Raw genomic sequence first — 23477 nt, forward strand, 5'->3', positions numbered from 1 at the left:
ACATTCATTATTCATTATGTTTTTTTTTTCGTGATAATTCGATGTCTGGCTTCAACTCTTTGCATCCTCAAGATAATCCGATTCAATCGGCTTCATTCTTTACGATAAGAATTTTTCTCCAGTATTGTTTGAAATTATCATTAGACTGGGAGTCACAAGATTATTTATCGATGAAACAGACCTGTGACGAATTCTTTTGCGTCATTTGAAACAGGAACACATTATACGAGCCACGAAAATTTTCGATGCACGGTGTTGCTGCTCGATTTAAATTATTATATCGAATTTTTCGTACTACGTTTATGGGTCTATCGGTGGGGTTAATCGGACGCCATTGAAATCCGAGTCATCATGAAATATCCATTGAATGCACTATTCGTTTTCATCGTACTTCAAGCTTTCATAAATTATTTATCGATATGGTTAGCCTATATTATAAGTGCATCAGAAAGAATGCAAGCGATCCATATTTTTATGTAACAATTTATTCACAATTTTTTTCAATTTTTCGTTTGTACATTAATAACATCGTCGTTTTTTCCTTACAACTATATTTTTTTCAATACATTGTTTCCATCCAGCCTTTCTCTCCATCACTAAGGTAAATATTGAAACGATAAAATAGAACAATAATAATAAAAACTGTTAATCCTCAGACGAGACTGGTTGTTCGTTCTCCTGCCTCGTGTGTTTAATTGACATACGAGATCATGGGCGATACAGAAAACCGCTACGAGTCTGAGAATTCGCGTCAATTTCTCGATTGATCACTTGGGATTATGCCAGAGTCGTGTTTTTTTTTGTTTTTTTTTTTTTTTTTTTTTTTTTTTTTCAAATCCGCCGACGATTATCTTATCCGCAGTATTCACATCAGATGGCTCTCTTGCTCAGTTATTTCCTTTCCTCAGCCAGTGGCTCTTTGGATGGCTCGGGTTCTTTGTCCTTATTGCTGGGTGCTGTAGCGGTGGCTGCTTCTTTGATTCTGTCGATCGGCTTCTGCAAAGTTTCTTTGATCGCTTCGTAGGGCTTCTGCAAAGTTTCTTTGATCGATTCGTAGGGCTTCTGCAAAGTTTCTTTGATTGTTTCGTAGGGCTTTTGGAAAGTTTGCTGCAAATTTCCAATCGGCTTTTCGAAAGTTTGCTGCAAATTTTCAATCGGCTTTTCCAGAGCCTCTCCGAATTTTTCTGCTGGTTTTTGCAAGGTTTCTTTGATCGGTTCAAAAGTTATCTTTACATCGTCGATCGTTTTCTTCGCAATGTCTTTAGCTCGATCGGCAACTTTGAGAATTACTTCGGGCACCGAGGACGGTGCAGTCTCCACGGCTGGTTCTACGTTGTTTACCTCTTTCCGCACCTCGGGCACCTTAACGTTTTCTGCGTTCGAGTCCGCTACTTTTTCTGGTTCCGGAACTGTGTCCGCCAATGCTTCGGGTTTCTCATCGGCTGCCTCTTCTTCGGGTACGAGTGCCGAGCGCAAATTAACAATTTTCTTTCCTGCTTCCTCAACTACCGGGGCTTCTGTTGTTAAGCTCTCCGAGGGTTTCGGCGCCGGAGGACCCTCATCGAAGCTCGAACAATCCTCTTGATTCGTCTTGATGAAGAACGTTCTTGAAATTTTGTATTTATCGAGGACTCCATAAGCCTGTAATGCAATAGACAAAAAATATGATAATGCGACTGATTTTCTCGTGGTGCGGAAAATTTGTTAGTTTCTAAAAGCTTAGGCCGAAGTCTGCATCGTTGGTTCCAACGAAATGAACGAAATGAAATTTCTAATTGTTCACTTCGTTCATTTCTAATTGATTGCACTGAGGACTGGTTTTTTTTTCGTTCTTCTATCATTTTTTGCCTTCATTTGCCACTTTACAGAGGTAAAATTATTTGAGTTGAAGGTTTATTGGTAGATTGATATTAATTTGTAAAAAACGTACCGATTGCAAAACCGGACCTTCCGGTCTGCGTGCTCGGGTCATCACCCAGGCATTCTGGGCGCTGAGTGGTCCGAGACCAGAACAGCTCCACATCACAGCAAAATTTTTGTAATCAGTTTCAAGAATAGCGTATTGAGTTTCCGGGGTCAATGGTAGTGCCTTGTATTCTACGTGCAGTTTACCTTCCTCGGCTTTGGTAGAAGGTGTACGTATTTCGCCCTCCAGAACCCTCTTGACTCCGGTACTGTGAAAAAAATCAATAAATTTTTTCATCCGTTAAGACTACGTTTCAAAAAAATCCATTCCACAATTATTTGTTAACGCTGCAAACGATTTTTAATTTGGACAAATATCTTTACATACTTACTGCAAAGTCTTAATCATCTAAATTATTGACGAAAGATTTCCTCAAAATGAAATGTTATGAAATAAAAAATATGTCAACTTGCGATATCCTCTGAACTTCTGTTAATATTTTTTAATTTAAAGAATTAATTTAAAAAACAATTGGAAACGCTCTTGTAAGAATCTCTGAGAGCGATTCGCTTAAACATAAATGTCTCGAGTTTCATTGTGAGCGAATGAGTATTACTTTCTCACGTGATCACTCCCTGTCATATTTTTTTTAGCGATCCTCACAGAACAAAATACGACCCAACATTGATCGATGAGCTTTAAAAATGTTGTCTTTCATTCACTGATTCACTTTGATTCAATAATAAATTGCTCTTTTCACTTACAATCGATTGGTTACTTCGTTGCTAACGCGGTATTTGCCATCCGGTCCCAAAGTGTAGTTTGCCTTCACACACCGCGAAACTGGATCCAAGATCTGGAAGTATCTTTCAGCTTCGTACCAAACTCCGAGGAACTGTAAGCAAGCGCAAAAAAAGGTGAAAACTGATGTGACCGCTTCGTCACAAAATTGCAACGATCATATTTTCTTTAAGGGTGAATGATACAAAAGTCGAAATAATTAGAAATTGATCAAATTTCGTGATAATGTTCTTCAACATCAAGTGCGAAAACACAATTTTTTTTCAAAATTTTCTTCTGTTTAGTTATCAAGTAATTACGCATTAAAGCAGATTTCTTATGCCCGGAATGTATACCTATATATATGGAAACGCTATGCTTATACACGTGAACTTTAGTGGTCAATTACTCGATAACTGCACAGAAGAAAAATCTTAAAAAATTTGTATTGTCAAATTTGGCACTAAAGAATATGTTCACGAAATTTTATAAAATTCTGATCATTTTGAATTTTTTTATGTTTTTAGCATGGTTTAGCATGGCAACATTGTATCGCCTGTGCAATATATCCTTAAGTGCGTGCGATTCTTTGCTGAGATGGCACCTAAGTATTGGTCCGAATCCAACTTTTCGTACTCCGCAGGGATTCGTTAAAAAAAAAAGTATTAAAAGGAACAAAAAATCAGCTCACCTTGCCCATGTCGAAGTTGGCCATCGGGACGTATTCGGGGCACCATCCGAGGCTCGGGATCTGTGCCCTGGCAATAGCCAGAGCTGACACTACGAAAAGGATATTCTTCAGCATTTCTGGACGTTCTGGCGTAAGGATCGACGAACCCCGTTCCTTATATACATTATAGGGCAGGTGCGATGACCGGACATTTCTTTCCCCCTCCCTGTGAGCAAAGTTTACTCCACCTCTACACGGTACACCCGAGGGCAGCGCGTTCATCGACATCCGACGCCATTTTTATTTATATATACAGGCTGAATGCACATTTATAAATGAACGTGTGAGTGTGTCGCGGTGTTCTTAACTTACGGTACCCCGACGACACATCGCGTTAGCTTGAACCTTTCGTTGCCAAAAGAAGAAAAATAAGCACACGGAGAAGAATAAGAAGAGGAGGAGGAGAAGGAGGAAGAAGAAGAAGAAGAAGAACAGGAAAAGAAAGAGGATGGAAGAAGAAAGAAGAAACGAGCAAAATCCCGCAGGCGAGGATGATATCCATTGGTCAACAAACTCATAGTCTGCTGCGGTGGTCCAGCCTCGCGTCTCTTCAAGGCTCGTACCCGTAACAAGTATTATTATACCTGTCCCCCCTGTTAGGTCCAAAGTATTCGAGGAATAATAAGGAAGAAAGATACGTTGGCAAGAGTTGCACACATCTCGTCTCATCGTAAATATACAAAGGGCGTATTAAATCACGAATCAAGTGTCACAGTGTGATTCGTGCCGATCGTATGCTTCTCAGCTCTTCATAGATGAGAAAACTTAATGCCCTTAACTCAACATTGCTGACCACGCGTCCGACGACCCCTTGCACTTGCTCTGAAGCCGCAATCAACTTCGACGACAATAATCATCATGAATATTTTCTATTAATAGAAACCTCTTGATGGTCTTCCTTCTGTGGTCTCTGGAGTCATTGTCAAGACAAAGTGTTCGGTATCCGCTTCGTTCATTTGCGAATGCAGCAACGATCATTCCCGCACATGTTGAGAACAGTGGTGATAAAATTCCTCCGTTTTAAAAATCTTCCTTTCCTCGTAAACTCTTTCCTGCTTTTCTCTCCCTCTCGAACGCCACTCTACATACTTCCGCTCTTAAATGCTCTCCCGATTCCCTTGACTCGTTTACTGGTTATCTTAACACTCTCAGAAAAGGAAGCAACCACTTAGAGCTTGCCGAAAAAACTGGCAATACGACTGCATCTGAGAGATGAATGTTGGATCCTTTCTCTCGTGACCGCACGGGCAAAAAACCTCGATTGTGCAGTTTCGATTTCGATATTTCGTGCAGTCAATAATGAAAAACCTGCAAATGTTACCGATGCATAGAATTTTCTTTTGTTTCGAAAAAGCGTTCAGGACTCACGCTGGTATTTACTCTAAAAATGATAAATTTCAGATTGGTCTTCTTCGCATTTAAAGTACAAATTACGTGATTGAGTTCTCGTTGTTGGAGTTCCAAGCTTTTCGTCGTTAGACGATTCTCCGAGTCTGAAAACGTATCGAAAAAATGGGACTGTGTACGCAGAAGATCATTAATTATTTATCGTGCGACAGTCGAGTCTCGAAACTCTGGCTCCGATTCTCCGAGAGACTTGGATCGAGGCAGAGAATCATGTGCTTTGAATACGCGCTTACGGCTCGCTGGAGCTAAGCCCAGACCACCTCTATACCACACATCCACAAGCGTTAACGGGTTCTCTTCGAGAACATCGTTTTTTCCCTCTTCTCATCGAAGTTTTTTTTCTCACAAATGTAAAACTTCAAACCGTTAGATTCGTAATCGTATACGAGGCTCCGCGAGGAGGGGTTTTTCTCTCCCCTTGATGTCGAAGAACCGGACCCCAGGGCGACAAAATCTTTTGCAGGTTCGAGCAGATCGTCTCGAGGCTTATAAACAATGATTGTGTAACCCGCTCTTCGGATCACCAAGCACCAACACCGTTCCAAGAAAAATATTCATCTCATATCCTCGCTTCATCTTTCTTTTTCTTGATAAATTTCGAGGAGAGGTTTTAAAAGGAAACCTGTTGATCGTAGAAATTCCGACGACGTTCCGAGTGCCTCGAAACCATTAAGCGGCGAGGATTATGGGACTTTTTACTCACGATTTTACAGTCGAGATTGAACTTTGAGATCGTCGCAAACGTATAAATTTTCGGAGGTATCTAAGATGGAAAATTTAGATTTATATTTTCTTGTGATCACTGGCGAACGTATAGTTGAAATTATTCATATTTAAAACTTTTGTACCTTCATTGACTTTGATTTGGATTAACATTCGAAAAGAAAGGATCGATGTGCAGGAAAATAATCGCTCCTCTTATACAGCTTCCTTCCTCATTTCTCAATTAATTTATTTCTCCTTAAAACTGTGAAAACTAAGAAAGCACGCGGAGACGCTGCTTCCGCTCGAGAATGATGCTTAAAAAAACTACATCGTTCGCCCAGATTTTCAAATAACAGAAAGAAGAAGGGTAAGAATATTACAAAGGGGAAATGAAAACGGATGGGCAGGTGGGGGGAGAAAAATTCGTCTAACCTGATTTTTTTTTTCACGAGCATTGAACTGCACTGTCGTGTCATCCTAATTTCACCGATAACGTATTCATTATCAGAGGTATGTACAGATCTCGATGATTGAGTAAACTATGAATTATTGTCAAATTTATCATCTTTTGATGATTGATTCATAAATTACAAACACAGTAGGGATGGAAATCTGGGCTAGATTCGGTGCGTAATATTTACAACAAAACTTCACGCTGACAAACAATCGTCAGACGCAGCAGAAAAATATATATATATATATATATATCTATATATAATAATCTATCTTTATAGTAATAATAAAAATATTCATAATTAATCTAGTGCGCTTAGGTCCGAAAGAAAGCTAGGGCTTAAAAAAATCACCACGGTTCGCTAATTGCAAGTTTTCGTGCCCGCCACGAGAATTCGCGCGCGCTAAACAATAATTATATTATTTATCATTTAGTATCACATTGCGTTCACTGTTGTGCTGGCTGTTTTTCCTGGCTATCGAGCTTTTATTGCTACTATCGTCTTTGTTTCGGATACTTTTGCTTTCTGTTCATAACGAAGGGTTAAAGGGATTGAAGAAAGAGCTTTTGTGGAACGTCAGCACACGCTAATTCAGCTATGTGAAACTCAACATATGGAGCGAATCGTATTGCGACGTGAGTTGAAATACTATTCGAGGAGTGAGAATATGATTTTTTGGGGTTTTGTCGCGATTTTTTTAGCGGCGAGGAAAAAAAACATAGACTTTTGAAATTTGAAGGGTTCGTTTATCGGTATCTCAACTCCACAATAGAATTTTTAAATCTTGATATTTCGAGTAAATTCGGTGTAAAACTACTCCACGGGAACGCATTTCTCCATGGACTGAACTAAAATAATACAGAAATATTATAAATTGAAGGACTTTCGCACTTTGAAACACAACATTTCAATTTTCAAAAATCTTTCAAAGCCCAAAAATCCTTCAATTTTTAATATTTCTGTATGATTTTCGTTCAGACGATAGCCATTCTTTTACAAATCAAAACGCTTTTTGGTTTGTTGATCGCAGATCAACCAATTCTCCGAAGCTGTGGAGACCATGGAGAAAGATATGGGTCCCTGTGGAGTAGTTTTACGCCGAACGTACCCGAGATATATCAGAGTTAAAAAATTCTATCATAGAGTTGAAGTGCCAATAAATGAACCCTTCAAATTTCAAAAGTCCATGTTTCATTTTTTCTCGTCGTAAAAAAATTACGAAAAAAATCCAAAAAATTCGGCAGTCGCACGGGGTGATCCCCTTAAAAAGATGAAAATAATTCATTCGGAGTGTGAGACAATGAAGGAGAACAAAATAATAGTGAAAACGGGAATTCGAATTTAGCATCACAGGCTTCTTCGTGTGACGAATCGGAGCCAGGAAACACACAGGCGGATTCAGAAGCTAATAAAAGAACAAGAGTGCATTAGAGGCGGGAAGGCGGCGCGAGAGAGGATAGGAGAGGTTGGAGGATCAGTAAAGAAGAAGAAGAAGAAGAAGAAAAAGAAGGAGGAGGGGGGAATTTAACAGAGTTTATTATCGTCTAATCGTTTCATTAATTACGCGTGTACAGCGATCTGTCGTAGGCATCGTCTTAAATTCGGTACAAGGGTTCAGGTCTCGACATTTCGACAACTCTTTTTTTTCACGTTTTCCTTTTTATCGTTTTTTTGTTTCATCTCTCCGTCTCGCAAAACAATTAATCTCTTTCGTCGTATTCGGTCTCGACGTTATACAATTTCACTTCGTAGTCGTTTTTTCACTGAGATTCTCGTATTCGACCAAACGAGAAAACAAACTTATTTAGATTGTCCACTTGAACACGGCCCTACGAACATATCTTTGGTGTACTGCTGCGGAGAAAAAAAAAACAAAATATAATAATTATACTGTATTCATTAATGTGCTCTATTGATTATGCATTCTGCTTGGGGTACAATGCGGCACGACGAGTTTTTCGTATTCTTGTACTGTGTTTCATCATCAAACTTTCTCCGTATTATTAAACTAATATCCTCGGTTGAATTATATTTCTTCAGAGAGAAAAATAAAACACAATTTATCCTTTTCTTCTTGTTACACATCTTCGTTATCGCTACCGTGAAAAAATATATTTACATGTTTTTTTTTTCTTTTTTTAGTCCCTCGGCAATCTTTCGCTATAACGAAATCGTATAGTTCGAGCGTCAACGCAATTCGCTTGAAATTTTCTTAAATAACTTTTTTCTCCGACGTGCATCCGAAACAATAAAATAAACGTGTGGGAAACGAAATTTGTACGTTAAATGCTCGGGCATCGCGCGGTTATCTTCCGAACGGTTTTGCCGTTGCGCGATCATTTCGAACGCCAAGTTTTCTTATGAAATATTTTAAAAAAACGAGTTGATCGCTCTAAAATGAAGAATTTTTCGACAACGTTTCTGCTTTTGAAATTTTCGAACGTTCTCCTCGTCATCGTATGAACAAAAGCGCTTTTACGGGATAAAGAAAGTGAAAATAATCAAAAACGGGGGAAAAAAATACTACAAAGATTCGGAAAAATACCACGTTAGGCCGAATTCTCAAAGGCACCTCGAGGCTTATCTAGTTATGACGTCCTGCGTCAAAGCTAATCGTCGACCTAACCAACGCTAAGAAAAACTTTCGAATCGGGTTGCGAATCAACGATTCGCAAAGAAACAAAAACAAAACATTATTCTTTCTAATTCATATTATCGATTAACCTGCCTACATAATGATTCGACGCTCTTCTAAGCGAGCGTTACCTCCCATACGCGCTTAAGCCTATGAACACATGAAATCACTGCCCAATCGACCAATGCGGACCCAATGTATGCTCAAACGTCTCTCGCGCAACGTAATATCAACACTGAATTTCTCAATTCTCAAAATTTATTTTCCCAATAAAAACCGAAAATGGTTTCAAATATTTTTGTAACCTCCTAACACAACATTGGAATTTATTCATATTCGCCACTGATTTGGCATCCAGAAATTAAACCCAGATCGTTGTTTTCAGAATTCTTTTGAAGTTTGGCCAACTGTGGACCATGGTTTGAAGCTACGATATGAGAACGGAAAAATTCAAGTGTGATATTCGTCGGGGCGATAAATCTTTTTACAACTGCATTGTTCGTCTTCATTTAACTCAACCAAATACACATCGACAGTTATTTGATTGATACAGATCGCGGGCAGGGCACTATCTAAAAACTATCTAAGACAGAAATCGGTGGAAAGTCAGGTTGGTCCCTTTGCAACTGTTTAAATAAATAATAATGTCCTTTTCGTATTTGTACGTCTATATATATGTACGTTTCGTATATGTACGTCTAAACTAGCAGTAAAATTATTTACAAAGTAAACGAGACGTATGTGGGAACTAAAAAAATATTCGCGAGATAAAAGAACTGCCGAAAACTCCATGAGAATCGAGCTCGATAACTCGAATGGATAATGTGATGATTGATCAATCGTCCCGTTGCTCGTCTCCTCCGGGTACTTTCTCCATTAGAATATTAACACATTTGTAGGGCTTTGTATATCTTCGGTAGTTGTTGGATCGACTCGGGTCCTCTGGGTCTCTTTACGTTTTTCAAAACTCGATGAAAACCCTTCGGTGCACAGTATTGAGGCACTGGGGTTTCTTTTGGTTCCGAATATTTGCAATAATTATCGACTCCACGCTCATTTTTTCAGATCAACGTCGAGTTGCAGCATTCGTTGATGCTCGGGTATGATTCACTGTGAAAGGTCGTCCCGGCAGACTCCACTTATTTTCCGTGCGCACATAGGCGTCGAGAAGAAATTCTTAGTGCATTCGATCTCAAGATGGCACAAAATCAGCGGTCACAAAGTTTTCTCTCACCGTCACGTGATTCGCGTTGCTCTTATTCCTCGGATGTGGTAACGTCCGTCGGGAAATAAAAAAGGAGAGCAAGAAGAAGAGTTTGCGCTGCGAAAGCATGAGGAGAAATGCCGCCGTGGGTGGCGTTTGAGTAAAGTTGCCGACCGACCTTCAGCCCCGTCGCTAGTCGTGTAAATTTTTACTGAGTAACAAATTGTTGTGCGGCCCCGACAAATGTCTTATGAGCTCCTGCAAGCTGTCGAAGCTTAGCGAGCAGAAGCAACAGGTAAATGTATTGTCCGGGGCGGCAATTACACTTCGATGAACCGAACACAGATGCTTGAGTAAGTGGGCTTTTTGCTTGAACATCGCGACGCATAAACGGCACGCGAAAGGTTTTTCTCCCGTATGAACACGCAAATGAGTCTTCAAATTCCACGACATGCCGAATTGCTTGCCGCAGTACGAGCAGCGATACTCCCGGACTGGATTCGACTTGGGTGGGTCGTCCGTCGAGGCCGGTGGCGGTGCTCGCGACGGTGGTAAAGTCCAAGCGCCCCAGGGAGGCTCCAGACCCGCTGCCGATGCTGGATCAGCGCTCGGAGGCCTGTGAGATCCACCCGGTGGCGTGACGGACCTGTCGTGCTAGAATAATGTGAATCCGTCATCAGTCACATCTTTCAAGATCGATAATTTTATCATTCTGGATGGGAACTTTTTAGTTATGCATTCGTTCATTGATCTTCGTCGCGATACTAACCAGATACGGAGGAGCCGAAACGCTCAACGGATGTGGCGCTTGCAACCTTCTGGGTGTTTCGAATCCGGGGTTAAAGGGCACAAAAGCAGGATTCTGTGCCGGTGCGTTGTGAAATCCCGGTCTTCGTTTCCGGTGGGGCGTAACTACGTACGCCTCGGCCGGTGGGATCGGTATCTCCTCGGGTTTCCGCTTGCCAGGCTCGAGACCGAGCGATAGACGCGCCGCTAATTGTCGTCGTCTTTCCTCGGCCTCTTCCATCGACTCTCGCCTCTCCAGAAGCGTCTTTTCTGGCCTGTTTATACAATAATATCCACGATGAATCGTCAACTTTCTCGTGCGGAACACACTCGCGTATCACATTTTATTCAAGCCCCTTTTCGTTTTTTTTTCCTTCAGTTCAACCGGTCTTTTGCATTTTATTAAGTCAATCACCTGTGAGTCGTATCGTGAGAGCTATCGCTCGTCGTCGAGATCCCAGAATTCAAACTGAGATTAACGGGATCCGAACTATCCCTTCGTCTCGGTGGTTCGATATTGCTCTCACGATTGTCCGCCAGCATCGCCTCACCCTCGACGCCTTCAACGTCGACTTCCGGTTCCTCGTCGCCTCCTTCACTCTTTATTAGGACGGAACAGCAATCGGCTGGATTGTTCGATTGCCTGTTGGAGAAATATTTTTATTTTTCATTGCACAACGTCAACGATTACTACGATTTGATGATATTTTTGTAGTTACAAATTACAATACCGCTGATGATTTTGCCGAGAAATACTTTTTCATAGTAACTCACAAACGTTTTACCTGCTATCATACTGGGACTCGTAACTCGAACTTTTTTGGCTGTCCGAGGCTTGCGGCGTCGCTATCCTCAGAGCGTCTGAATCGTTCGAAGTTTGTGCCTGACTCGGATCCAACAGCTCAGATTTTATTTGTAACAGATCGAACAGCTCTCGCAACGGTGTCAACTCTCCCGACTGTAAACACACGTCAATTAACACTTTTGGAATTTTTCCTGTCACTGTTGAGGATAACCGATGAAGTAACGGATCGAGAAGAAAATTTCCCGAGCAAAAAACATAAGTGCGCGAGTATGTGAAATCAAAATCTTCTTCTCAATCCTGCTTCCCCAATAGCTCGTCACAATACATCCAAATATTATCAACAAACTAATCACAATTCTTGTTATTTTAGCCGAATATCTGTCCCCTCGACGAAGAAGAGTTTAAAAGGAAGCGAGCTTACAGGTATGAGAGCTTGACCGTTGTAAAGGAATTCGAGCAAATGGTTGAGTTGAGTCCTCATAACGCCGGATAGATGTACGACGTGATCCAGGGCTGGATTACGAAGTAGACTAGCCAAAAGTGGACTAGCTGTTGCCAATACGACGCGGTGAGCTCTCGCGATCGCACCATCGTCGCAGGCGAGGATTACGTCGACGTGACGATCACCGTGGTACCACGAACCGACCTCTGCGGCCAGGGTCGCCGGATGTTTCCCATAATGGAGGGTCAGTAGACCGTCCGTGTACATCGTCTGTAATCAATAAGACATAAAAACGTCAATGAAGGTCTACCGAAAGTGAATGAATTGGTGCTGGGCGAATGAGAACACTTTTGGCGAACGAAGTCCAGGAAAAGTGCATGGAAAAGGGTTTCAAGGAAGCTTCTTTTCTTGATCACCTTGACGTTGAAATACTTCATTGTCTTTTCAATTGAATTTCGCCCGCACCGGATGCAGCGATGTACCGGTATTAATAACCGCGATCTCACAATCAAACTAAATATCTTGTTTTCCCGTTGATCGACCAGAATACAACAGGGATTGATTCGTGATAAAAAAAAAAGCAGCGGGCTGTGTCGCCAAACGCCAACGTGTTTGAAATGAAAAGCGCGTTTGACGCGTCTCCTTCTGCGAATGTGGAAAACCTCTTTGTGATTCTGCGGAAATGAAAGAGTCTCAGGCTGCGGTGGTTGGAGAGTTCGAGCGTTAATACGTTGAGGCGCGCGGGCGTGTACGTCGCTGAGCAACAACGCTTGCATATTTTGCGACCTTCGATCATCGCGGAATTGGAAAGGGGGAGACCTTGGGTAAGAGTAACGAAGCGAACGAGGGAATAGCGTCACACTATTGTAACTCTTTAGCCGATCGTCTCGTTTGTCCGACCGTGCTGGTGCGTACGATAAATGCAATCGCGAGCGATCTTTTATTGCCGATCGCTCTTTCGTCGCGCACACGTAATACTTATGTATGTATGAGCTCGCATCGGATGAGGCAATAGATTCTCCGTCTCGAAACCGATTTTCGAGTGACTGCGAGAGACAAGAAAAGAGGGGGAGAAAGGGAAGAAGGGAAAGGCGATAAAAAGGAGGCAGAACTCACGCAGAAACGTCAGCGCTGGTAGATCGTGTACTGAATATTGTTATCGTCGATCGATCAAAACTGCAAAGAGCATCATCGCGATCATTCATCGTGTAATAAGCACGCGGAGTCGATCGGCAATTCGGTTGACTTTCGCTGATGAGAAAATTTTTACTACAAGAATCCTCAGGTTGGTTCTTTCTTCAATTTCAAATATCACGGTTTTAAGTAGAGAAGTCCGGAATTTGTTGACACGGAAAGTCTCAATCTTTAGTAAACAAATGTTTATTTAAAATTTAAACAAAGTCTCAATTTTTTATTAAAAAATCGATGTTAAATCTCGGAGCTCTCGACTCGATCACTCTGATGCACGCATCTTTTTCAAGCTCTCTAAATCATCGAGGTAATTGTCCTGGAGATAAGATTCTTGGCGACGTGAAAAAGTGTTACGTAACGAAGAAATGGTATGGAAGAATAATGTTCTGAAAATCCTTTTGAAGATCGTGCTCCGTTTGCGGATACGGACAGTTGTCTTCGATCGCGCGATCACTAAATTTTTTATTGATAAATTTATGGAATACCGAGCCAGTAAACGTTATCTTCTCGCGCAGCATACTTCTTATAGAATTATTAATAACGAGAACGCGGTTGAACAACAATGAAAAAAGCAGAGCGTAGGCGAACTAGTAATATTGATAAACATGAGAGTCCGTTTGATAGATCGAAGAATCAAGCGATATTCCAAATAAAAACCTTCTCGGCCCCGATCTTTGTGTGAAAGAATCTTGATTAGCACGCGTGTAACGCTGCGAATGGCGTACATTAAGAAGGCTGAATCTTTCTCTCTCTGCCTCGCTACACACACACGCAAACGAGCCTTCGAAACGAGCGCAATAAAGCAATCAAGGCCAATGTGTTCGGAGCGTCACATCGGATGCTAGAGACGATGATAATTGCACCCGGAAAACGGACAAATCGCTACCCACGACTTTCACCCACTCTCGCCTAGCTCCATACTCATAATCATTGAAACAGATGAAAAACCCAGCGTAGAACATGAATAGCTCATCAAATAATCATCAATTAATAAGACTTGGATTACGCAGCAGATTTTCTTTCGTTTTTATGTCGTCACAAGCCGGTCGTTTGTCCGGGGCAAAGTTATCACCTCTCACGTGATGTTCATCCAAGACCAACAATCCCTTAAGGGCGTATTCAACGGTAATTTACTCGAGAATGCCGAAATTAATAAGAAACAAATATCCGTTTTTTCGTTACGTGTACACAAGCAGGCAGCCAATGCCAGCTGATATAACCGGGAGAGCCCAAGAGCATTAAAAAAGGGTGTCCTTGAGTAAGAGTTATGGCAGCTAACGTCGTGACATACCCGTGAGCATACGTAATGATCGTTATGCACCGAGAAAATCGCTGAATAAGGAAATTGTCGATACGAGTGTGTGGCGAGCAGCGCGCGAGTTTCCTCCCCCTCCTCTGACCCTCCCGATCTCTCTTTCTCTCTCATTCAGTCTCCATCTATCTCAATAACTCTCTTCCTCTCTCTCTCTCTCTCTCTCACTATTTCTTATGCCAAGCTCTTACAGAGCTGAGCGAGAGCCTGAAGTTCAGGGTCAATCGGCGCTGCTGGGCGCGGGGGGATTACGTCCCCCAGCAGCCACACGCGTTCCCTCGGTCTTTCTTCTTCTATTTGGGCCTTGACGATCGCGCGCGGAACCCTCGCGATATTTTCCTCCGTGGTGGGGATCCAAACGATCAGTGTTTGAAAGGATGCCGTGGGGGAAAACCAGAAGCCCGCTCTCTCGGCCCCCCGCTCTTCGTCAGGGAAACAGTGCCGAGGGAGAGAGGCGTGGGAGATCCGTCATTCTCCCTTCCCGTTTAAACTTCTTTCCATTCCGCGAGACCCATGCTCCCGGGAGTCTCGGTTACTCGCTTGACAGGTGCTGCTCTCTGCCACAGGCCCGATCGTCCAAATGCGCTACTACCTGACCGAAGCCTTCTGCTACAACGCAGTCGATAAACGAATTTTTACCAATCTCGATAGCAGCACCGGTTTTCAAGTGTTTGCACACGACGAGAGATGGCCATTAGCAACTGACAGCTGTTTTCGATCTCTGGAAACGTTGCTCCGGTGATAAAAATACTCACGGGCGGTAAAAATGTTTTGGAACAAAGCCAACGGTCGATCGATCGACCGATCTATGGTTCGCTTGCCTCCAGAAACCTTCCAATTCATTTTTTTTTCCTTCAAATTGTCCATTGCCCTTTTTTTATCGTTCTATTACAAGTGACAGCGATTCGAAAGACACTTATTCATCGATGTCTATGAAATTTCGGCACAATTTCAGGTGAATTCTTCAACCGAAATATCCTTCATGGAAAACAAGCTCAGCCACAAAATCATTCAACTGACCCACTCTTATTGCGAGATTCAGGTATTCGAGTCTTGTGATAAAGAAATATATGAAATAGAAGAATAAAGATTGGCTCATTTTATTTCGCCTTCGAGAAATAAACAAGAATCCGTAACGCTTTTTGCCACAGTCCAGAGCTCAGGGTCTCTTCTTGCTTTCTATTGCCACATCCTTCACTACTCTACATGATGTAGTGGCAAAATATATATATATATGTTTAACAGACCAAGAAACACAACAGTGACTCACGATACTCTTTTCTCTTTCTTGCTTTTGTTCCACTCACTCCATCTTATCTCACTATTATACGGAGCAAAAAACAGCGAGAGTATAAGTTGTGTGTTAATCCTGCATGTGTGCACGTAACCACCTGTTGATTCGAACTCCTCTCACGAGACTCCGACTGCAACGTATTCTCCGATGTTTTTTCTTCGGAGATAAATATACCAAATTATTACATCCGTACGCTCTGCACTGGAGCAGTTAAAATGTAATAATATTGTTTGTACCCGATTCTCATTCATTTTTAAATTTTCGGTGCAATTCGATGCGCTCGGTTTAAACTTGACACGATTGTTGGCAGGATTTAAATGAAAAGTGGAGCAGTAAAACTGCGCAGTTTGTAACGAGTTTCAATAATTTTGCAATCATTTGAAAAAAATGTTTCTCAATTTTGATGATTTACCGAGCTCAAAGAAAACAGATTGTGTGAGAAACGCAGCGGGGACTGAGTCCGCGTTTTGCGAGGGAATCGGAAAAAATTCGTATGCTTATCTGCGCGTTCGATATCGCGTATTTTGAAAGTTATCTTGGAAAATTTGATTTTGTGGACTTGATTTCTTGTAGCTTTAACGCGATGAGGCGCGACAGGACGTCGCTTTTGTCGCGCAACCGGGATGTGAGAGCTGTGAATCTAAAATGATCGAGATTCGCGAGATCGCACCGCCATACAGCCGAACACTCGCGACTCGTTTCGTTCGCGAGATTTCGATAAGAAGAGAAAGTTCACGAATTCCTAAATTTTCTGTTCTACTCGCCCAATCGAATAGCTTATCCACGGTGAATAATATGGGCCAACAAATTTACGTACCGATGTAAATGCGCGTTAAACATTTCTATTAAGCACATGAAAACTGATGGTCGCAATATTTTTTCCAGTAGCCTACTTCGAGATGTAAATTCATCGTCAATCTTCAGAAATGTTACAATATTTATAACTGGTTCAGTATTATCGTTAACTTGTTTCTCGGTCACGTTTTTAAGGATGTACGTGCGCGTCGTGTTGGCAATCTTTTCATATTTTTTTAAAAGAATTAACTCGCTCATTTACAAGTTGCAGAATGTTAGTAAAAAAACACCATCTTAATTTTTTCATCGTGAATAATATTTAAGTTGAGTTCATTGTAAAACATGCTTCATTCCGAGTCTTTCACACAATTCGATAGTACATTGCGAAAAGACAACGTTTGACAACGTTGAAAGTAGACAGTTGACAGATTAGATCAGATTAGATCAGCTAAAAAGTACAAGTGTCACTTTCATGCACCAGATATGACAGGTGACGTATGGGTCTGCAAAATTTCACGATTCTGTAACAATTTTTCGTCTTTGAATCAATATTTCTAATTCAGATAACTGTTGTTTTAATCTTTGACATCTAATTTAGAAATATATTAAATTTTTAATCGAAGATGGTTGAAGGGGCCGGTAAGTGATTGTGGCCCAGCGAAACGTTAATTTCTGTACTTTTCGACTGTTAATATTTCAACCAGACAGTCGATAAGGGGTCATGAAATTTCACAAGCATAGAAAAGAAATCTTGGATCGTATAAGACATAAAAAAATTAGTGTTTTCTAAAAGCAGCCCTCGCGTCTGTACCTCCTTAAATACATCTGTATATTTTTTCAAAGTGTTTCAATCAATAAAAGCGTTCAAAATGTCTAATTGAAAGATTTGCAAAGATCATTGCGAAACTGTTTGAACTTTTTTTGGGAATTTATACTAGCTCGAATCGTGTATCAAATAGTTTCGTTTGCTCAAACGTTCGATGATTTACCAATGTGCACGTTACTCTTTATTTATAAATAAAAAGAACAATAATAATAATTTACAGATGATTTTCCAACTACACACAGCGGTGTAGTTGAAAGTAAATCTTTTTGAATGTTGTTGTTCTATTTTGTTTCTGAGGAGAAGAGACGCATTCATAATAAATGGTGCGATGTTCCAATAATCGAACAATGGTTAAACTGGGTCGTGAAAACGCCGAGGAATGGACAACAAAAATGTTTGCTGCATTGAACTCGAGTTACAGGATAGTTTATTCAGTGATGACACTTTTCTAACGAAACAAATGAAATGCGTTTATATGCGTTGAGGCTTCTGACGAGTCTCCGAATCATCAGATTTTAATTCCATTATTTTTTTTCTATCCATTCGCCAACAGTCATAAAACTGTCTTTTCTTGTATGTTTTGCTTCGCGGTGATTGATAGTTTCGTGATCTACAAAAAAAAAAGAAAATTTGAGCGAGCATGTATACTCGTCTCAGGTTGTTATTTCTACGATATTTCTCTGTGCAGAATACACCTGGGAGTGAACCTTGAAAAAAATATGATAAAATTCAATGCTCCTTTTGGACTGCTGCTGAGAAAAAGCAGAATGACGCATGCGGCTGTGAATTTCTTATATGCAATCCAACTAAAGTTTCGGTGTATACATCACGTGTAAATTGTGAAGGAAAGCTTTTCAATTTGTCTTGACGCATTTTGTGTGTCTTCGAGATGTTTAAATACTTTATATTTCAATTTGGGATATGAAAACGGCTCCTTTTATCGCGGAAAAGAAGAAAGCAGCACGTTTTTCGAATGGAATATCTTTTTGACAGAGTTTTAAAACTTATCGTTTAACAAGCTCTGAAAAAAATGTTGTTCGTCGAACAAGTTCCCATGTACTTTGCCACATTCTCGTCCAACTGAGTTCGGTGACCAACGTTTTTTGTCCCACAGTACAAAAATCGATTGGTTGTTTTTTCTGATGAGGTTCCTTGAAAATACGAAAATGGCGGAATCGTTTTTTTTTAAAACCACACGTTTCGCGGTTTCCTTCTATTCGGGTTGCCTGAATTTTCGATAAAGAATACTAATGAATATGGGAATGTAGGAAAGTACAGTACAAAGGAGACGTGACACAGACATTTAAAAATACATTGACCGAAGCAGACGACTGTGATGGATGTCCCTTGCCAAACGAAAGTGATTCCGGTTGCACAGTGACAAACTTTCATGGCTATTATCACTAATGACTACACGATATTGGATCAGTTTTTTTTCGATAGCCTTCGTGAAATGAGCTTTCACCCAGTCCTTACATTTTAGGCAATTCGATTTTACGGATCGGATATAATGAGTCTATATTTCATGGGCACGATAACAAACCGTCGTGTTTAGAAACTTTTTTGGAAATATTGACCCACTTTTGGATCGATCTTCTCATTCGTTCGTGTTTAAATGCACGCGCACATTTTCGCACAATGTGAAACTAAACCGGAGCATGGATTGGAGAACGATGAAATTGAGTGTTAGCCCCTCTGAGCGTTCGGAACTTACGAAAACACGTGTGCAATGGGCCTCGAAGTGAACGTTTCCGCTCCATTTTTTTGTGAGCCTCAATTAAGTTTCGGTCAGGGCACATCCAAACAGAACACGCTATGCGATCGCATTTTTCGGACGTGCCCGATTGAAAATTCTCGTTCGTCAAAAAATCTCGCTGCTTCGTTTTTATGGAACAGTAAAATTTAGTCGAGAAAGTGGAATATTTTCTTTTTCGATGACGATTTTTTCGATCTTTCAAAGCTCATAGATAGGGTATGAATGAAGCTGATGGAAAAAGGTTTTTTTTATGTAAACAAAAACGAAAATATCGTACTGCGGGGAAATTGATAAAAACTCTTCAGCTGGTACTCAATTTGAAGATTCATCGAGCTTCGAGGCGAGAAACCACACTAGGAGGTTCAAAAAATCCCATTTTTTTTATCTCATAAATCTTTAGCTTAAGGATGAATGATACAAAAGTCGAAATAATTAGAAATTGATCAAATTTGGTGATAATGTTCTTCAACATCAAGTGCGAAAACACAAATTTTTTCAAAATTTTCTTCTGTTTAGTTATCGAGTAATTACGCATTAAAGCAGATTTCTTATGCCCGGAATGTATACCTATATATATGGAAACGCTATGCTTATACACGTGAACTTTAGTGATCAATTACTCGATAACTGTACAGAAGAAAAATCTTAAAAAATTTGTATTGTCAAATTTGGCACTAAAGAATATGTTCACGAAATTTTATAAAATTCTGATCATTTTGAATTTTTTTATGTTTTTAGCATGGTTTAGCATGGCAACATTGTATCGCCTGTGCAATATATCCTTAACTAGCCAAGAATGTGCTGTCAAAATTTCAAAGCGAAATTCGCATTCGTTTAGATTTTATGAGCATAGAACCGAGCACACATTGGGCACAGGCTCGAGCGCAGATAGGTATATAGTAGGACGATTCAAAAAAAATTTTTTTTTTGTTTTCCATTGCAAACAGGCTTAAAAGTTTCTTTTTGGGGTAAAAAGACTCCGGTCAAAATTTGAGCTCTTAATATTAATATTTAGATAGTCCTCATCGTACTTTTCTATTTTCCATAAGAATAACATTGGAAATTTATTTTTTGCACATTCTGATACTTACTGCAAGCCCATCGTGCGTCATATAAAAAAAGTCTTCATCTATTCTTGTAGAAAATCGCACGCTCTATAAAAAAGGTCTCTTATGATTTTTCGTTAAACTTAATAGTTTCAAATTTATTAGAGGTCAAAATTCAATCTATCACAAATTTGACCATTTTCAGTACATTATATGCGAATTTAATGGTTTTATTGGAAAAGATTGGCAAAAAATTTGTGTTAATCTTAAATTTAGTCTATCAGAGAATATTTGTTCATATTTTTTTGTAATAATATGGCCAGCGAAACTCTGAGAAAAAAAATTAAAAATAACTTTCAGTATTTGATGAAAATCATATTTCAAAAAAACAATACACACTGAGGAACACCAATATCTATTTTTACAAGAATCAACAAACTAAACTACTTCATCGACAACTCCACCGAGTAGAAAAGTAGTTATATTACCGATATAGGGTCTAAAAGTTTTTTTTTATCGGTACATTAATATGTATGAGACAGCTCGATTGCTCAACTATAATTTTAAAAATTGATTTTAACCATAAAAGGTTTTAAAACATGTACGGAGACTATAATAAAACAAGAATAATTAAATACAGTATTTTACTTGACAAAATTTTTTTTACATAAAAAATTTTATAAATGTCTACTAATAAATTTTTTTAAACTATTCGATTTTTTTTGGATTACTGTAAAAAATTCTAAGAGACCGAGTTCAAGGACCATAAAGTTTTTGCTGTAATGTACTGAAAACGGTTAAATTTGCGATAAATTGAACTTTGAACTCTAATAACTTTTAAACTATTAGGTTTAACGAAAAATCATAAGAGACCTCTTTTGTAGAGCGTGCGATTTTCTACAAGAACAAGTGGAGACATTTTTTATATGACATACGATGGGCTTGCAGTAAAGATCAGAATGTGCAAAACAGAAATTTCCAATGTTATTCTTATGGGAAATAGAAAAGTGCGATGAGGACTATCTAAATATTAATATTAAGGGCTCAAATTTGAACTGGAGTCTTTTTACACTAACAAGAAACTTTTAAGCCTGTTGCAATCAAAAACAAAAAAAAATTTTTTTTTGAATCGCCCTAGTATATAGTCATGCGCAAAACGAAGCCTGTGATGAAGAAGAAGAATTACTATATGGAGCTGGAATCGCAGATTAATCGGTAAGCATTATTGTTAACTTCCTTGAATTTCTAGTTTCTGATAATGTATTTTTCAAACGCGTTCATCTCGAAATAACTTTTTTCTCATTTGCGTGCAGTCTAATTGAAAAAGTACAGAATCAATGATTATGAAAATTCATAGTACGATTCTTAATAAAATAATGATTTATATGAACCAATTTGTGAGATGATTATCATGATTTTGAGGGTATTTTTCTTTGCATAATTAGAGAAAAAATCGTGAAAATCGAAGAAAATTGTTTCAGCGTCTGCAAAATTTTCAATTTTTCATTATTTTCACCAGCATTGAGGTTCATATTCTTAGAAAATAAGTTATTAATGTAAAATCAAAAGCTTATTGATTTCAGATAAATACCGGAATGGCTACACTGCACGCAATTGGAGAACTATACTCGCACAACCTTCAGCGGACATGACAGCGTAACTCTGTTATTTTTGGCTAAAATTATTCAAAAAAATTGTTCGAAATATGAATGAAATGATGTCAAAATTTGATTGAATTCTAATTAATTCTTCCCGTCGAAAAGAAATCTCAAAAAATCAGTGTCAAACAGCCTCCTAATGTGTTTTGCCCCCTTAATAGGGGAAAGTAGGGCAAAGAGGAACAGACGGGCAATAAAGCGGAACACTCCCCCGAAAATTTAGAAAATTTTTTTCTTCATTAGAAATCTACAAAATTTTGTTATTCGGCTGAAAGCATGCTTCAAAAACTCAAAATTGGAGGAAAATTTTTTTTTTTTTTTGAAAAATGAATTTTTTTTTTCTATTAATAAATTGAAGTATTAGCTCAAAATAAGCCGTGAAATTGTTATTATCATTAAAAATATGAATATTTCCAAGATATGTGATATTTATACAATTTTATCTTGTTTACGATAATTTTACGATACTCTTAGAAGAACGTGGGGCAAGAGGACACCATAAGCAATTAAGCTAGTGTCGGTTTACATACGTTCTGTCAACTATTGCTGTATTTAAAAAAATTGATTTTTCATACTTATTTCTCCTATGCTATAAAAAAAAATTATAGGGCAAAGGGGACTCCCCCTCAAAAAAAGACTGTTTTGAGGATTTTGATTAATTTTCTCAGATGTGTGGTGAAATAAAATGAAATTTTAATTTTATGAAAAAAAATGGGACAAAAGTGGCCTTTTCTTTATGCGAAAAAATGTTTGTGTCCACTTTACCCTATTTTTTTTTTTTTTTACTTATTTTGAATATTGTTGAAAGTTCTTCGTATCTTGACGTTCTATTTCAACGGAACTTCATTGAAAATATTAAAACGGTAATGTGGGCTGAGACGACTTTTTGTGCCTACTTTGCCTCATTTTGGAATTTATTTTGAATTTTTCTAAAAGTTCTTCGTTTCTTGACGTTCTATTTCAATAGAACTTGGTTGAAATTTATGAAATGAAATTGATCAATGGCAGAAGAACAAACACACTGTTCGCACACTCATTTTCATCTGAAATGTGAAAAAAAATCTTACGACTAAAATGATTCAGATTAAAATTTGAGTCAGAATCCACGACTGAATTTTTCGATGGAGATCGAAATGGGATCAGCTCATTCGAAAACTAGAATAGCATTTTCCCCGGCGAGTTCGCCGTATCGCTAGGAGGAATAACTGCTATTGTTTTATTCAAAACACATAATATCCATTTTCCATGGTATTACCAAAAAAGCAAAAGAGTTGTGATTTTTCTCACTTTCAGGTGTGTATCCTTAAAAAATAAGAGTAACATGAAGTCATCGTATAAATAAGATTGAGTTGTATAAATATCACGCATGTTGGAAATATCCATATTTTCAATGATAATAACTATTTCACGACTTATCTTGAGCTGACGAGTCAATATTTATTGATGTAAAAAAAAATCAATTTTCAAAAAAAAAAATTTTTTTTCCTCCAATTTTGAGTTTTTGAAGCATGTTTTCAGCCGAATAACGAAATTTAACAGATTTCCAATGGAGAAAAAAATGTTCTAAATTTTTGGGGAAGTGTTCCGCTTTGCCTTACTTTCCCCTATATGAAACAGCCTTCCGACGCTTACAACTGTGACCAAATATTATCGTTGATATTATTATTTCTTTCCTCGCGTGTCACTAGGTCATACAATCGAGGCCCCTAGTACGGTTCCCGTAAAAAATTCTCCCCTCCCCCTC

At 39.1% G+C, this 23477-nt stretch overlaps 2 protein-coding genes across 5 annotated transcripts in view; both read right to left on the reverse strand.

The window, feature by feature from the left end:
• Positions 1-467: 467 nt before the first annotated feature.
• On the reverse strand, positions 468-3718 carry LOC122407530 (uncharacterized). Its single transcript, XM_043413820.1, has 4 exons — positions 3378-3718; positions 2671-2801; positions 1931-2174; positions 468-1641 (listed from the first exon to the last, which is right to left on the reverse strand). Exons 1-4 carry the CDS (start codon positions 3642-3644, stop codon positions 892-894), a joined length of 1392 nt encoding a protein of 463 aa, XP_043269755.1. The 5' UTR covers positions 3645-3718; the 3' UTR covers positions 468-891.
• Positions 3719-5754: 2036 nt separating this feature from the next.
• Positions 5755-23477, reverse strand: part of ken (ken and barbie) — a 43144-nt gene continuing 25421 nt past the window's right edge. For 2 of the 4 annotated variants that reach the window (XM_043413818.1, XM_043413817.1), the window contains exons 2-6: positions 11835-12125; positions 11394-11566; positions 11024-11251; positions 10592-10883; positions 5755-10476 (exon numbers count right to left, since the gene is read on the reverse strand). In XM_043413818.1, the coding sequence (XP_043269753.1) occupies positions 10015-10476; positions 10592-10883; positions 11024-11251; positions 11394-11566; positions 11835-12122 (1443 nt within the window). In that variant the 5' untranslated portion in view covers positions 12123-12125 and the 3' untranslated portion in view covers positions 5755-10014. Of the gene's footprint in view, positions 10477-10591; positions 10884-11023; positions 11252-11393; positions 11567-11834; positions 12126-12271; positions 12524-16469; positions 16479-23477 lie in introns of those variants that run through there. The other 2 variants (XM_043413819.1, XM_043413816.1) reach the window with 2 other exon arrangements.

Source organism: Venturia canescens, chromosome 3 (genome assembly GCF_019457755.1).
Source record: "Venturia canescens isolate UGA chromosome 3, ASM1945775v1, whole genome shotgun sequence".
Taxonomy (NCBI): Eukaryota; Metazoa; Arthropoda; class Insecta; order Hymenoptera; family Ichneumonidae; genus Venturia; species Venturia canescens.

Bases quoted from the DNA above. Each gene is read 5' to 3' on its own strand.
- LOC122407530 (XM_043413820.1), bottom strand. From the start codon at position 3,644: ATGTCGATGAACGCGCTGCCCTCGGGTGTACCGTGTAGAGGTGGAGTA. The intron at 2,802-3,377 runs GTGAGCTGATTT...GCTTGCTTACAG, and splicing joins CCAACTTCGACATGGGCAAG to TTCCTCGGAGTTTGGTACGA. The intron at 2,175-2,670 runs GTAAGTGAAAAG...TTTTTTTCACAG, and splicing joins AACGAAGTAACCAATCGATT to TACCGGAGTCAAGAGGGTTC.